This window comes from Papio anubis, chromosome 13 (genome assembly GCF_008728515.1).
Source record: "Papio anubis isolate 15944 chromosome 13, Panubis1.0, whole genome shotgun sequence".
Classification (NCBI taxonomy): domain Eukaryota; kingdom Metazoa; phylum Chordata; class Mammalia; order Primates; family Cercopithecidae; genus Papio; species Papio anubis.
In genome coordinates, this window is record NC_044988.1 from 97,397,234 (window position 1) to 97,410,203 (window position 12,970).

General features: G+C 56.3%; 1 protein-coding gene across 3 annotated transcripts; it reads right to left on the reverse strand.

Moving 5' to 3' along the window:
- Positions 1 to 1,476: 1,476 nt before the first annotated feature.
- Positions 1,477 to 11,248, reverse strand: ST6GALNAC4 (ST6 N-acetylgalactosaminide alpha-2,6-sialyltransferase 4). 3 transcript variants are annotated; one of them, XM_003911909.4, is made up of 6 exons: positions 11,021 to 11,241; positions 10,628 to 10,714; positions 8,599 to 8,784; positions 6,194 to 6,606; positions 3,566 to 3,673; positions 1,477 to 2,158 (listed from the first exon to the last, which is right to left on the reverse strand). In XM_003911909.4, exons 2-6 carry the CDS (start codon positions 10,637 to 10,639, stop codon positions 1,969 to 1,971), a joined length of 909 nt encoding a protein of 302 aa, XP_003911958.1. In that variant the 5' UTR covers positions 10,640 to 10,714; positions 11,021 to 11,241; the 3' UTR covers positions 1,477 to 1,968. The 3 variants fall into 3 exon arrangements, with proteins under 3 accessions (XP_003911958.1, XP_031510405.1, XP_031510406.1); XM_031654545.1 differs by having other exon boundaries at positions 11,124 to 11,239; XM_031654546.1 differs by lacking the exon at positions 3,566 to 3,673 and having other exon boundaries at positions 11,021 to 11,248.
- Positions 11,249 to 12,970: the final 1,722 nt, after the last annotated feature.

Consider the following 12,970-nt stretch of genomic DNA (forward strand, 5'->3'; position numbering starts at 1 on the left):
GAGTACAGTGGCCAGGTCTCAGCTCACTGCAAGCTCCGCCTCCCGGGTTCCCGCCATTCTCCTGCCTCAGCCTCCTGAGTAGCTGGGACTACAGGCGCCCGCCACCTCGCCTGGCTATATTTTTGTATCTTTTAGTAGAGACAGGGTTTCACTGTGTTAGCCAGGATGGTCTCGATCTCCTGACCTCGAGATCCGCCCATCTCGGCCTCCCAAAGTGCTGGGATTACAGGCTTGAGCCACCGCGCCCGGCCCTTCTCCTCACTTTATAGGTGAGGAAAATAAGGCCTGAGCCAGACTAGACTCCCTCACAGCACCCACCCAGGGCTGCCCTCTGCCTTCCTGCTTTGCAGGGACACTAAACCCACTTTCTTTCTTTTCTTTTTTTTTGAGATGGAGTCTCACTCTGTCGCTCAGGCTGGAGTGCAGTGGCTCACAGCAACCTTCGCCTCCCGGGTTCAAGCGATTCTCCTGCCTCAGCCTCCTGAGTCGCTGGGATTACAGGCACCCGCCACCACATCCTGCTAATTTTTCGTATTTTTAGTAGAGACAGGATTTCACCATGTTGGCCACGCTGGTGTCGAACTTCTGACCTCAAGTGATCTATGATCTGCCCACCTCAGCCTTCCAAAGTGCTAGGATTACAGGCGTGAGCCACTGTGCCTGGCCCACTTTTTTTTTTTTTTTCGGTAGAGACTGGTTTTGTCATGTTGCCCAGGCTGGTCTCGAATTCCTGGTCTCAAGCAATACTCCCGCCTTAGCCCCTACTGTGCCAGGCCCAACCCCAGATTTAACAGCTAATTTAACTTGTCATTTGACCTAGAACCAGGGAAGCAATATGGGTGGAGGACTTTCCCTCCCACTCAGAGCCCTTCCTCCTGGCCCTGGCTCTCTTCTCACTGGGTACAGAACGGGGTTCCCAAAGAAGTCTCTGGCTTGGGGTCAGTTTCCTGGGCCAGAGCAGTGAAGGAACCAGCCCCCCGGAGCAGCCCTGACCTACTGGGGAAGGGGTTGGGCTGGGGCCACCAGCAGGAGGTTGCTGGGGAAGAAACTGAAGCCCAGCCAATGTGGGCCCAGGTAGGGGCCTCAGGGATTCCAGTCAACAGCTTCTGGGAGAGCTGGGCTCGGTGGATCACTGCTGCAATCCCAGCACTTTGGGAGGCCGAGGCGGGTGGATCATCTGAGGTCAGGAGTTTGAGACCGGCCTGGCCAACATGATGAAACCCCATCTCTACTAAAAATACAAAAAATGAGCTGGGCGTGGTGGCGGGCGCCTGTAATACCAGCTACTTGGGAAGCTGAGGCAGGAGAATTGCTTGAAGCAGGTGGAGGTTGCAGTGAGCCGAGATTGCGCCACGGCACTCCAGCCTGGGCAACAAGAGCAAAACTCCGTCTCAAAAAAAAAAAAGCTTCTGAGATTGTGACAGGGAAAGAAGCTCTCGTCGCCACATTAGACACATGACCACGCTAGAGACAGTGTCCAGAAAACACACGTTTACCCGTACGTTCCTGATACGGCCCCGGCAGTCACAACTCCAAGGCCCCTTCACCCAACGAACCCCAGGCTCCTGGCTGCCCCAACCAGGGCGGCCGGCCTGAGAAGTGTGGCACCAAAAGGTAGTAGGGGTGGCTGGGGAGGAAGGACCAGGACTGGCACAAGGTCATGATGCTGGTGAGTAGGGGGCCATCAGCCCGAGGGACAAAGGCCACTTGACAGACCTGGAGGTGGGGTGAGCCCCCAAATGCCATGAATTACTCAGGGAGTAGAGGTGGAGACAGGGCTCCTCATTCCACTCCCCTTCAAGTCATGAGGCCTGAGATGGCTCCAAGTGTCGCCAGAGTGGGGCACTCCACCCAGCACGTGGCAGGAGGCAGGATCCATAAATTAAATGATTTTGTGGAGTGTGATGGCCTGGGACGGGACATCCCAGAGGCTTCCCAACAGCATGGCGGCTGGCAGGGCAACGGAGGCTACTCAGTCCTCCAGGACGGATGGGCGAACACGATGGGCCTCTTCTTGGCCCAGCGGGAGAAGACTGCCTTCTCAGTGATGAAGCGGTGGGCGCTTCGGGGCGCCTGCTCGTGTGCCAGGTACATCTGACATTCATCCAGTCGGCCTTTCTCGAAGTAGTGGTAAGGCACTGAGGGGTGGCTCTTCTCCCTGTGGGGTGGGGAACAGGGCTGGTGTGGGACAGAACTCACTCACCTCCTGCCACACCCTGCTGCCTACCTTGACCACCCCTTGCCAGGCCCATGGGCTCATGGAGACCCATGCCTGATCCCTGGGAAGGCCAAGACACATAGGGGAGTAGCAAATCCCAAAGGCCAGGTCTCAAGTCCTGGCTCTGCCTCTTGCTAGCTGGATGACTCTGGGCCAGAGATGGACCCTTTGAGCCTCAATATCCCATGTGTAAAATGCAGATGGTCACATCCACCTTCTAGAACGAGCGCGTAGATTAAGAGATGGAGACTGCAAGCACCCTGCTAGTGGTGCTGGGCTCCTGGTGAGGGACGAGCCCCTCATTCCCATGTCACAGAGCCACCAGCCCTGCACGCCCACCTCCCCATCAGCATCACAGGGGCCAGCCGTGTGGCCAGGGCTATGGCTGGGGCACAGGGACACCTGTCACCTGGGTGACCTGTTCTGAACTCGTTAGTTTCTGTGATATTGAAATATAATAATATAGGCCAGGTGTGGTGGCTCACACCTGTAATCCCTGATCCCTGGGGAGGCCAAGGTGGGTGGATAACCTGAGGTCAGCAGTTCAAGATCAGCCTGGCCAACATGATGAAATCCCGTTTCTACTAAAAATACAAAAAATTAGCTGGGCGTGGTAGCACGTGCCTGTAATCCCAGCTACTAGGGAGACTGAGGCAGGAGAATTGCTTGAAGCCAGGAGGCAGAGGTTGCAGTGAGCCGAGATTGCGCTACTGTACTCCAGCCCCAGCCTGGGCAACAAGAGCAAAACTCCGTCTCAAAAAAAAAAAAAAAGAAAGAAAGAAGGAAAAGAAATATAATAATATAACAATGGTACAAAATCATACCATAAACATATCTGAACTTGATGTCATGCTGGTATATAATATCAAATAGTATATAATATCAAAAATCATATGTAATATCAAAAACTAAAACATATAAAATATATCACATATATATGTGTGTGTGTGTATATATATCTATTTAGGCCCTATATATATAGGCCCTGACTGTGGTGAGCACTTTTGTGAATTATTCCTCCCCTAAATGTTTCAACAACCTTCCAAGGAAGATGTAGTTCTTTTCTCTATTTTCCACATAAGGAAACAGAGGGTCTGCAGGGTGGCATGACTGGCCTGTGACCAGCCTGTGGCCACAACGAGCAGCACTGGGGTTGTTGGTAAGGCAGCCTGTTTGACGCTGAGCTCTTTCCCAAGGCCCAGAGCCCAAGGGGTATCTGTGCTATGGTCACCCACCATGAAACCCACACACTCTGTGCCCCCACAGCTCCCAAATCCTCTGGCTTAAGGCCTAGGAGGGCTCACAGTGCTCCCCGTGTCCCCACGTGCCCGGCCCGGCCGGTCTGACCTGCAGTAGCTGTCGCTGACCATCCCATAGACCACGATCTCCTCACACAGCTCCAGCGCGAGGATCATGGTGAACCAGCCGGTGCTGAGGAAGGAGCCCGACTGCCTCCTGGGGGTGGGTGGGGGGGACAGGGGGACGTTATCAACATGGGGCCACGTGGTGGCTCCAGGCCCCAGTGGCACTTGGTATTTTCCCAGTCCAGGGCTACGCACCTCAACTTCTTGTGGGGGACCCTGGGGGAGGCTGGGGAGGGGGCAGAGCCAGCCCAAGGCCAGCAGTGGGTGACAGGCAGAACGGCACACAAACCCAGGCCTGATCACCTCCTCAGGACCCAGCGGGACTTGGGCCCAGTTACGCTTTGCAGGGTTTGAGCAAACCCCTGGATGATGGGTGTAGGGGCTCTGGCCATGTCCTCTCCTCATCTAAGGGACCAGGCCTGGGGAGACAGCAGGAAGCAGCAGGGCACCGAGGTTTGAAGTTGGGCGGGGTTGTCTAGAGTCCAAGGATCTTCCACTTGAACCCTGGCTCTGCTATGGGCATCACATTTGCTCGTGAACCTCTCTGAGCCTCATGACCGGTCTGTGAAGTGGAGACAATTCTAGGAGTTATAGGGAGGGAACACTGTCAGCCCAGACCCTGCCCCATGTCCCCATGCTCCACTTGGAGTCAGGGGCTAGGTGGTGGCCCCAGCCTCAGCTCTCTGGAGGCAGCAGCCCTGGGTACCCTCCCAGCCAAGGGCCACCGCCCTTGACCTCTACAGGGCAGGTATGAACTGGTTCATTCATTCAAACTGAGCCCCACCCAGGCCCTGTGCTGGCCCTGAACCTGCCTCATCTGGTGCTAACATTCCCAAGGGAAGGAGACAAATAGATAAACAAGTAGCTAGGAGACAAATCTATAAGCAAGATGATGGCAGAGGGTGACACCTGCTGCCAAGACAAGGAAACAAAGGAATGGATAAAGAATGCCAGGGCAGCCGGGCGCGGTGGCTCATGCCTGTAATCCCAGCACTTTGGGAGGCCAAGGCAGGCGGATCACAAGGTCAGGAGATCGAGACCATCCTGGCTAACATGGTGAAACCCCGTCTCTACTAAAAATACAAAAAATTAGCCGGGCGTGGTGGCGGGCGCCTGTAGTCCCAGCTACTCAGGAGGCTGAGACAGGAGAATGGCGTGAACCCGGGGGGCGGAGCTTGCAGTGAGCCGAGATCGCGCCACTGCACTCCAGCCTGGGCGACAGAGCGAGACTCCGTCTCAAAAAAAAAAAAAGAATGCCAGGGCGGGAGGCACTCCTTCAGATGGGGTGGTAAGAGCGGGCTTCCCTGAGGAGGTGACCTGAGTAGCAAGAGGAGCCTGTCATGGGAAGATCTGGGAGAACATTCCAGGGAGAGGGAATGGCAGGTGCAAAGGACTACAGGTAGAAATAGGCATGGATGTCTGAGCCCCAGATAGCCAGTATGGGTAGAACAGGGAGACTGAAGGAGACACAAGGTCACAGAGGCAGGCAGGGGCAGGATCACACAGGGCAGGCAGGCCAGGAGTGGTGGGGGTGGGAAGCCTGCAGCTTAGGTCAAGGTGGCAGCCATGGGCCATTGTATGTGGCAGATGATGGTACAAGGGGAGTCAGAGGCACAGCCCAATTTTCTGGTGGATACACCAGAGGCTGACTGTTCTATCTCCTGAGCACAGAGGCCGGTAGAGGAGCAGGCTCTCTACCGGTAGAGGTGTGGAGGAGGGACCGGCAAGAGTCATGAGTGCGCTTTTGGGTATGACATAAAATGAAACCTTGAATGCAGAGTGCTTCACCCAGTGCCTGGTGAGCAAAGAGGGCTGTTATTGCTCTGTGTTGTTTTGCTTTTTGCGACAGAGTCTCATTCTGTCACCCAGGCTGGAGTGCAGTGGTGTGATCTTGGTTCACTGCAACCTCTGCTTCCAGGTTCAAACGATTCTCCTGCCTCAGCTACTCTCCTGAGTAGCTAGAATTACAGGCACGCGCCATCACACCTGGCTAATTTTTATATTTTTAGTAGAGACGGGGTTTCACCATGTTGGCCAGGGTGGTCTTGATCTCTTGACTTTGTGATCCTCCCACCTGGGTCTCCCAAAGTGCTGGGATTACAGGCGTGAGCCACCACGCCTGGCCCAAATTTTTGTATTTTTAGTAGGGACAGGGTTTCACCATGTCGGCCAGGCCAGCCTCAAACTCCTGACCTCAAGTGATCCTCCCGCCTTGGCCTCCCAAAATGCTGGGATTACAGGCGTAAGCCACCGCACCCGGCCTCTAACTTTTATTATCCAGAAGGGATATCAGAGACCAAGTTAGACAGACCATTCCCTCCAGAGAGAAGCGCTCCCTCATGCCCCTCCACACACTGCCCCGTGCTTCCCGTCGGGTGCTCAAAAGGCCTGATAGCCCTCAACACCATTTGGGATTCTAGATCTGTGTGACAGTTTCCTGAGCGACATCCCCTCTGCCTCCTGCCCCCCATTAGAGGGCAGGACCATGTCTGCCTCCATGAGTGCTGACCTCCCGGGCCTGACAGAGCAGAGCCCTGATGGACAAGAGACTTGCAGAGAATGAAGGTCCCCAGCTGCCAGGGAGACCCCGGCAGGCAGGCCCCAGGCTCACCGGTTCTTGCCCGTCTCGTCCTGGAAGATTTGGTCGCAGTACGCCATCATGCGCTCAGTGAAGGTGTACACCTGCAGGCCGGGGTACATCCGGGTGAGCTGCAGCAGTGTGCGGTAGGTGCGGCCGCCGAGCACCCGGTCCATGTGCCTGCCCTGGCCCCACACCACGTAGAGCGTGTCTCGGGCCTTCTGGAAGTAGTGTGAGTAGTTGCGCAGCAGTAGCGGCACGCTTGTGTGTGAGATGACACGCAGGGTACTGCGCTGGCCCACGTCCGCCTCAAAGCCCACGGTGGGCGCCTGGTTCATGCGGAACACGCACTCGGCACCGTCGATCTCAGCACCCAGGCCTGAGCCCAGCATCTGGCCCGAGCTGGACACCACAGCACAGCTGCGGCAGGGCTCCCGGACCAGCGGCTGCAGGGCAGGTAGGGAGAAAGAGACAGAGAGGCATGAGCGTGCAGCTTACACCCCCTGCGCCTCCCCCAGGAATATCCACCAACCTTATTTGATCAGGTATTGGCTCGAAGGACTGTTATTAACCCATTTTGCAGGCTGGGCAGCAGGGATGACTTTCCCAGATCACAGTGATATCCAGTGTCAGAGCTAAGGTTCTGCACTCAGCCCCCCAACTTCCTCATCAGCCATATTTGTGGTCCTCGTTCCTGTCGCTGCCTCTGAGGCCCTAACTGTCTCTACATAATAAGTTCTTATGAGGTTTGCTTGAGCAAATATTTATAAAACACTTAGAACAGTGGCTGGCACAGACTGGAGGTCATATAAGTATTTGTGAAGTAAACATGAACCTCAGTTCTTCACAATCATTCTTAGGCCACCCCCTCCCCTGTGCATGCCTCACCCACACTGTGCCCAGTTTCTAAGTAAAAGCAGGGTCGTCAGTGCCCAGGACAACTGTGGGACTCCCTGGTCCTGAGCCTGAATCCTGGCTCTGCCCCCTCCTAGCTATGTGGCCTGAGGCCAAGTCACTGGCCTCTGTGAGCCTCAAGTCTCTCATCTGTAAAATGGGGAAGAAAACATCTGGGCCGGGAGCGGTGGCTCACACCTGTAATCCCAGCACTTTGGAAGGCCGAGGTGGGTGGATCACCTGAGGTCAGGAGTTCGAGACCAGCCTGGCCAACATGGTGAAACCCCATCTCTACCAAAAACACGAAAATTAGCTGGGCGTGGTAGCACACTCCTGTAATCCCAACTACTCAGGAGGCTGAGGCAGGAGAATCCCTTGAATCTGGCAGGCGGAGGTTGCAGTGAGCCGAGATCGTGCCACTGCACTCCAGCCTGTTGATAGAGTGAGATCGTGTCTAAAATAAATAAACAAATAAAAATATAAATGCAAAAGAAAAAGAAAACAACATCTGGCCGGGCACAGTGGCTCACACCTGTAATCCCAGCACTCTGGGAGGCTAAGGTGGGTGGATCGCTTGAGATCAGGAGTTCAAGACCTGCCTAGCCAACATGGTGAAACCCCATCTCTAAAAATTAGCCAGGTGTGGTGGCGCACGCCTGTAGTCCCAGGGCAGGGCTAGGGCAGGCACATGGACCGGGTGCTCGGCGGCCGCACCTACCGCACACTGCTGCAGCTCACCCGGATGTACCCCGGCCTGCAGGTGTACACCTTCACTGAGCGCATGAGGGCCTCCTGTGACCAGATCTTCCACGACAAGATGGGCAAGAACCGGTGAGCTATTCGGGAGGCTGAAGCATGAGAATCACTTGAACCCGAGACGTGGAGGTTGCAGTGAGCTGAGGTTGCAGTGAGCTGAGATTGCATTACTGCACTCCAGCCTGGGTGACAGAGTGAGACTCTCTCTCTCTCTCAAACAAACAAACAAACAAAAAATAATTTCTTGGCCGGGCACGGTGGCTCACGCCTGTAATCCCAGCACTTTGAAAGGCCAAAGCAGGCAGATCACCTGAGGTTGGGAGTTCGAGACCAGCCTGACCAACATGAAGAAACCCCATCTCTACTAAAAATACAAAATTAGCCAGGTGTGGTGGCGCATGCCTGTAATCCCAGCTACTCGGGAGGTTAAGGCAGGAAAATCACTTGAACCCGGGAGGCGGAGGTTGCAGTGAGCCGAGATCGTGCCATTGGACTCCAGCCTGGGCAACAAGAGCACAACTCCATCTCAAAAAAAAAAAAAAAATTCCTCTTAGAACCTAGGGCTCAGAGCTGAGATCGCACCACTGCACTCCAGCCTGGGCAACAGAACAAGACTCCATCTCAAAAAAAAAAAGAAAAAGAAAAAAAAAAAGAACCTAGGGCTCAGAGAGGTGACATGATTGGCCAGGATCACATGGCTGGTGAGCAGAGGGGCCAAGTTCAAGGTCCAGTTTGGGACAAGCCCAGCTGTCACTACCCACCCCAGATGCATTGCCTGGCCCACTTACCTTCCCATCCGGCACACTGCTATATCCACTGAAGTGCAAGGGGCCTGGCACGGTGGGCCTGGAGTCTGTGGAGAAGTGGTGGTCCAGGCAGGTGGCCAGGCAGAGGGGCAGGCCGGCCCAGCAGCACAGGAGGAAGTAGATGGCAGAGAAGACCACAGAGCACAGGATGATGAGCACGAGCCGACCCTGAGGGAGACAGTGGCCATGGGCGGGTGTATGTGGGGAGGGGCTCCCAGAGGCCCCTTCAGCGCTGCACCTGGCCTCCTGGGTCTAGAGCAGCTCCTAGAACAGCAGCAGAATCCGGTCTCCACCCATTGGGCCTTACCCAGGGATGCCAAGTTCTGGGCACATAAGGCCCTGGAGATACCACTGTCATCATCCCCACCTTCTAGATAAGGAAAGCAATTCGGGGTGAAGTGAGTAGTACAAGGCTATATAGCAAAGAAGCACCACAGTGGGGCCTTAAATACAGGCTGGAAAGCCCATATTCCTAACTGGAGGCTGGGGTGTACTGTGTGAGCTGTGGCTCTCCATCCCTCTGGGCCTGTTTCCTCCTCTACAAAGCGGAGACTGATAACATCTACCGTGTGAACTTACGGGAGGGGCAGTGAAAGCGTTCTGTATACTGCAAAGTGCTGTGCACATGACAACGGGAAAGTGGTGCCTCAGAAGGGTCACCAGCCCCTTCAGCCTAGGACCAGGGCTGCCTAGTGTGGCCCTGCCTCCGCCCCACCCCCAGCTGACTCAGTGGCCGTCTGATGATCAGCAGGCCAGGTGGCACAAGGAGATTGGAGCAAATGTCATTTAGGAAATGGCTTTAATAATTGAAAAGCTGGGCCAGGCGCGGTGGCTCAAGCCTGTAATCCCAGCACTTTGGGAGGCCGAGACGGGCGGATCACGAGGTCAGGAGATCGAGACCATCCTGGCTGACACGGTGAAACCCCGTCTCTACTAAAAAATACAAAAAAACTAGCCGGGCGAGGTGGCGGGCGCCTGTAGTCCCAGCTACTCGGGAGGCTGAGGCAGGAGAATGGCATGAACCCGGGAGGCGGAGCTTGCAGTGAGCCAAGATCACGCCACTGCACTCCAGCCTGGGCGGCAGAGCGAGACTCTGTCTCAAAAAAAAAAAATAATAATAATAATTGAAAAGCTGGTGCCTGGAGGCTCCTGCCTCCAGAAACCATGTTCCAAAGGCCGTTGGAACCAGGAAGCTCTTCTAGCCATCCGGGCTAGGCCCAGCCTGGGGCTGCCCTCCTGGCAGACTTAGTGAATGCCTCCACCACCACCAAGCCTCCCAGGAGGGGAGGGGCTTGGTGGCAGCAGAACTGTAGGCTAGTCACTGGGTAGCAGTCCACCCTGGTCACCACCTGTGTCTCTCTGGGCTCCAGTTTTCTAGACTCGAGGCACAAGTCCCTAGGCCACCCTTCAGAAGCCACCGAGCCGTTGGCTGGTGCTCTCTGAAAATCAGAAGTGGGCAAGTCGCCCCCACCCCCCCCCCCATCACCCTCACCCACCCCGGCGCATCCTGCCTGAGGCCCACCATTTTCTGCCCGCAAGCTACGTCGGCTTCTAAAAATAAGTCTTTTCTGTGTGGCCAGCTGTGCAGGGGAGGTAGTTCTGCCTGGCACCTGCTCCCCTGCCCATGAGGAACCAGAGACCTTGACTCAGGCAGTCGAGATGAACTGCCCCCCACATCCAGCTGTCTCTCTCCCACAACCCGGGGCTTCTGTGGTAAAGACAAGAGCGGCTGAACTGAACTTTCACACCCCCAGTCCCAGGTAGGCCTTGCCTGGTTAGCTCGTAGTGTTACCTCCGTTTTACAGGGATAGCAAGGTACTGACACCGCAGAAGGGATGCCACCCGCCTGGGGCCACACAGAGGGCTGGACTTTGAGGCCATTCTGCCCTTCTCTGCTCGGCAGCAGGGAGGTCAGAAGTGGCAGTGGGTCCTGGGGTGGAGAGGCTGCTGAGCTGCTCCGCCGGTCGGGGTCTCTGCGTTCCCTGGAAGTCCTCCTTCTTCCACCACTTACCGGAGCCTTCATGCTGTCGCTGTCCCTCGGTAGTCTAGGGGCTGCTGTCTCCAGGGCTGGGGCTGGGAAGGGGTGGGAGCCGGGCACCTGCCAAGACCCAGAAACTCAGAGCCGGGAGGGGTAAGGCAGATGAGGTTCTAGGCTATCGGGGAAACTGAGGCAGGGGAGGGTACAGGCCGGGGTGAAAGCACATAGCGCCCGGGAGTCCAACCCCTTGACGTCTCCAAACACCGGAAGGCAATGTCCCCATCCTAAAGGAGCAGGACTCAGCGACCTTTGCGAGACCTCCTGCCAACCCAAGAGGCAGCCAGGGGGCACCCCCAGCTCAAGGTCACCAATCGGGTCTGGGGCAGAGAGAGCCAGAAGCCCGGAATTCCACCCCATCCATCCTACCTCTCTACCCGGGGGACGAATGGAGAGGCCGGGGGAGGGCAGGACGTGGGATTTTCACCGCCCTTCCAGATTCCACTGCCTCATCTCCCGGCCGGGTGCTAACCGGGCGTGGAGGCTGGGGTTCGCAGGAGGCTCGCGATCCGCTGCTCGGAGCTCCATGGCCCCCGGGCCGGGCCGACCGGACTGGAAGCTGATCCGGGCGGCCAGAGGCAGGGGGCGGGGCCGGGGCCGGCGAGGACGGGCGGAGACTCGCGCGCCTGGGGCGGGGCCTGCGCGCCGCAGGCGGATCCTACGAGCGCAGCCTGCGCGACCTGGGGAGGGCTCTGCGCGGCCGGGACGGGGCGGGACGTGAATGGCTGGCGGCGAGGCCTCCAGCTAGGGGCGGGGCCTCAGGACCGGGGGCGGGGCTTCGGAGCCGGGGCGGAGTCTGAGTACCAGCATCTGTCTTTTCTGTCCTCCGCATTTCCAGCAGGCTCCTGCCTGGGCGAGGCTGTCGGGCCGCAGGGGAAAGAGACCTAGAGTGTGTCGGGGGCCACCGGGCAGTGGCGGCCTGGTTGTCCGGACTTGAATGTCTCCATTTCTGAAATGGTGGTTGGGCAGGGAAATTAAGCGGGGCTTCGGGTCAGGCAGTCCGCGTTTCGACTGGTAGGGTTGCTGGATTTATCAAGTAAGATACAGAATGCCCAGTGACACTGGAAATTCAGACAAACAACGAATACATAAATTATTTTCAATATGATTATTTTATTATGATTATGTCAGTGTGACATTCACCTGAGCCTGTTTTTCTCCTCTGAGACCCACGTGCAGAAGCAGCTCCTGTCACAGCCAAGATTCGAACCCAGGCAGTTTCACTCCAGACCCGGGGCTGTGACCACCTACTCTTACCTCTCAAAGGCTCCCTCGCTGGAATGTCCTCCAAATCCAAGTCAAGTTAGCCCAGGCCCCGGGCAGATGCCGCAGTGTGTCCTATTGGGGTCCCTTGGGATCTCAGAGGCAACTGCCTTCAGGCGCCAGGCTGGTGGCAGAAAGCACTGGGACGGTAGCAGGGGTGGGCCTATGGGGAAGTGAGAGGGCACACTTCCTGTCTAAGTTTTTTTTTTTTTTTTTTTGAGACAGAGTCTCTGTTGCCCAGGCTGGAGTACAGTGGCACCGTCTTGGCTCATTGCAACCTCCGCCTCTCGGGTTCAAGCAATTTCCAGCTAACTTTTGTATTTTTAGTAGAGACAGGGTTTCACCATGTTGGCCAGGCTGGTATCGAACTCCTGACCTCAAGTGACCTGCCTGCCTCAGCCTCCCAAAGTGCTAGGACTACAGGCGTAAGCCACCACGCCCGGCCCTTGTTCATGATTTTTTTTTTTTTTTTGCAAAATATTGCATTGGCCAGAAAGATCATCTCCCCATCCCCGCCACACCCACCTCCTCTGCAGGGTGCTGGCCTGGGAACCAGCTTGGGCTCCTTCCCTGGTCTCCATTTCAAACTCCTTTTTCCTTTTTCTCAGAGGCTCAGGCCTGGGCTGGATGCCAGGGTATCTGTCCCCAGCTCAGCAACCTTCCCAGTCTACCCTGCTCTAGATTCAAAGCCATATCACCCCTGGGCCTGGTGCTGTAGGACTCAGTGCCTGTCCAGGGGCTGGAAGGAGGGCTGCTGTAGTGGCCCTGCCCCCCAGGGGCCTCCTTTGAGCACAAACTCTCCTGTCTCTGCCACTCCAGCGTGGACACACGTGGGGAGTAGTGGTTCACCCTCAGTCACCATGACTCCTCACTCACACAAGGCAGTGTGTCCCCAAAGCCAGAGCCCTTCCTTCTCAGTCCTCATTCTTCAAGTTTCTTTGCTCATAGGCCCAACCCTGAGGGCACAATGGTGAGAATTTCCCTATGGATTCACACACTGCCCACAATGGCGGTGAGATGATGATTCCTTCCCCAGAGAGGCAACGCCACCCTTGC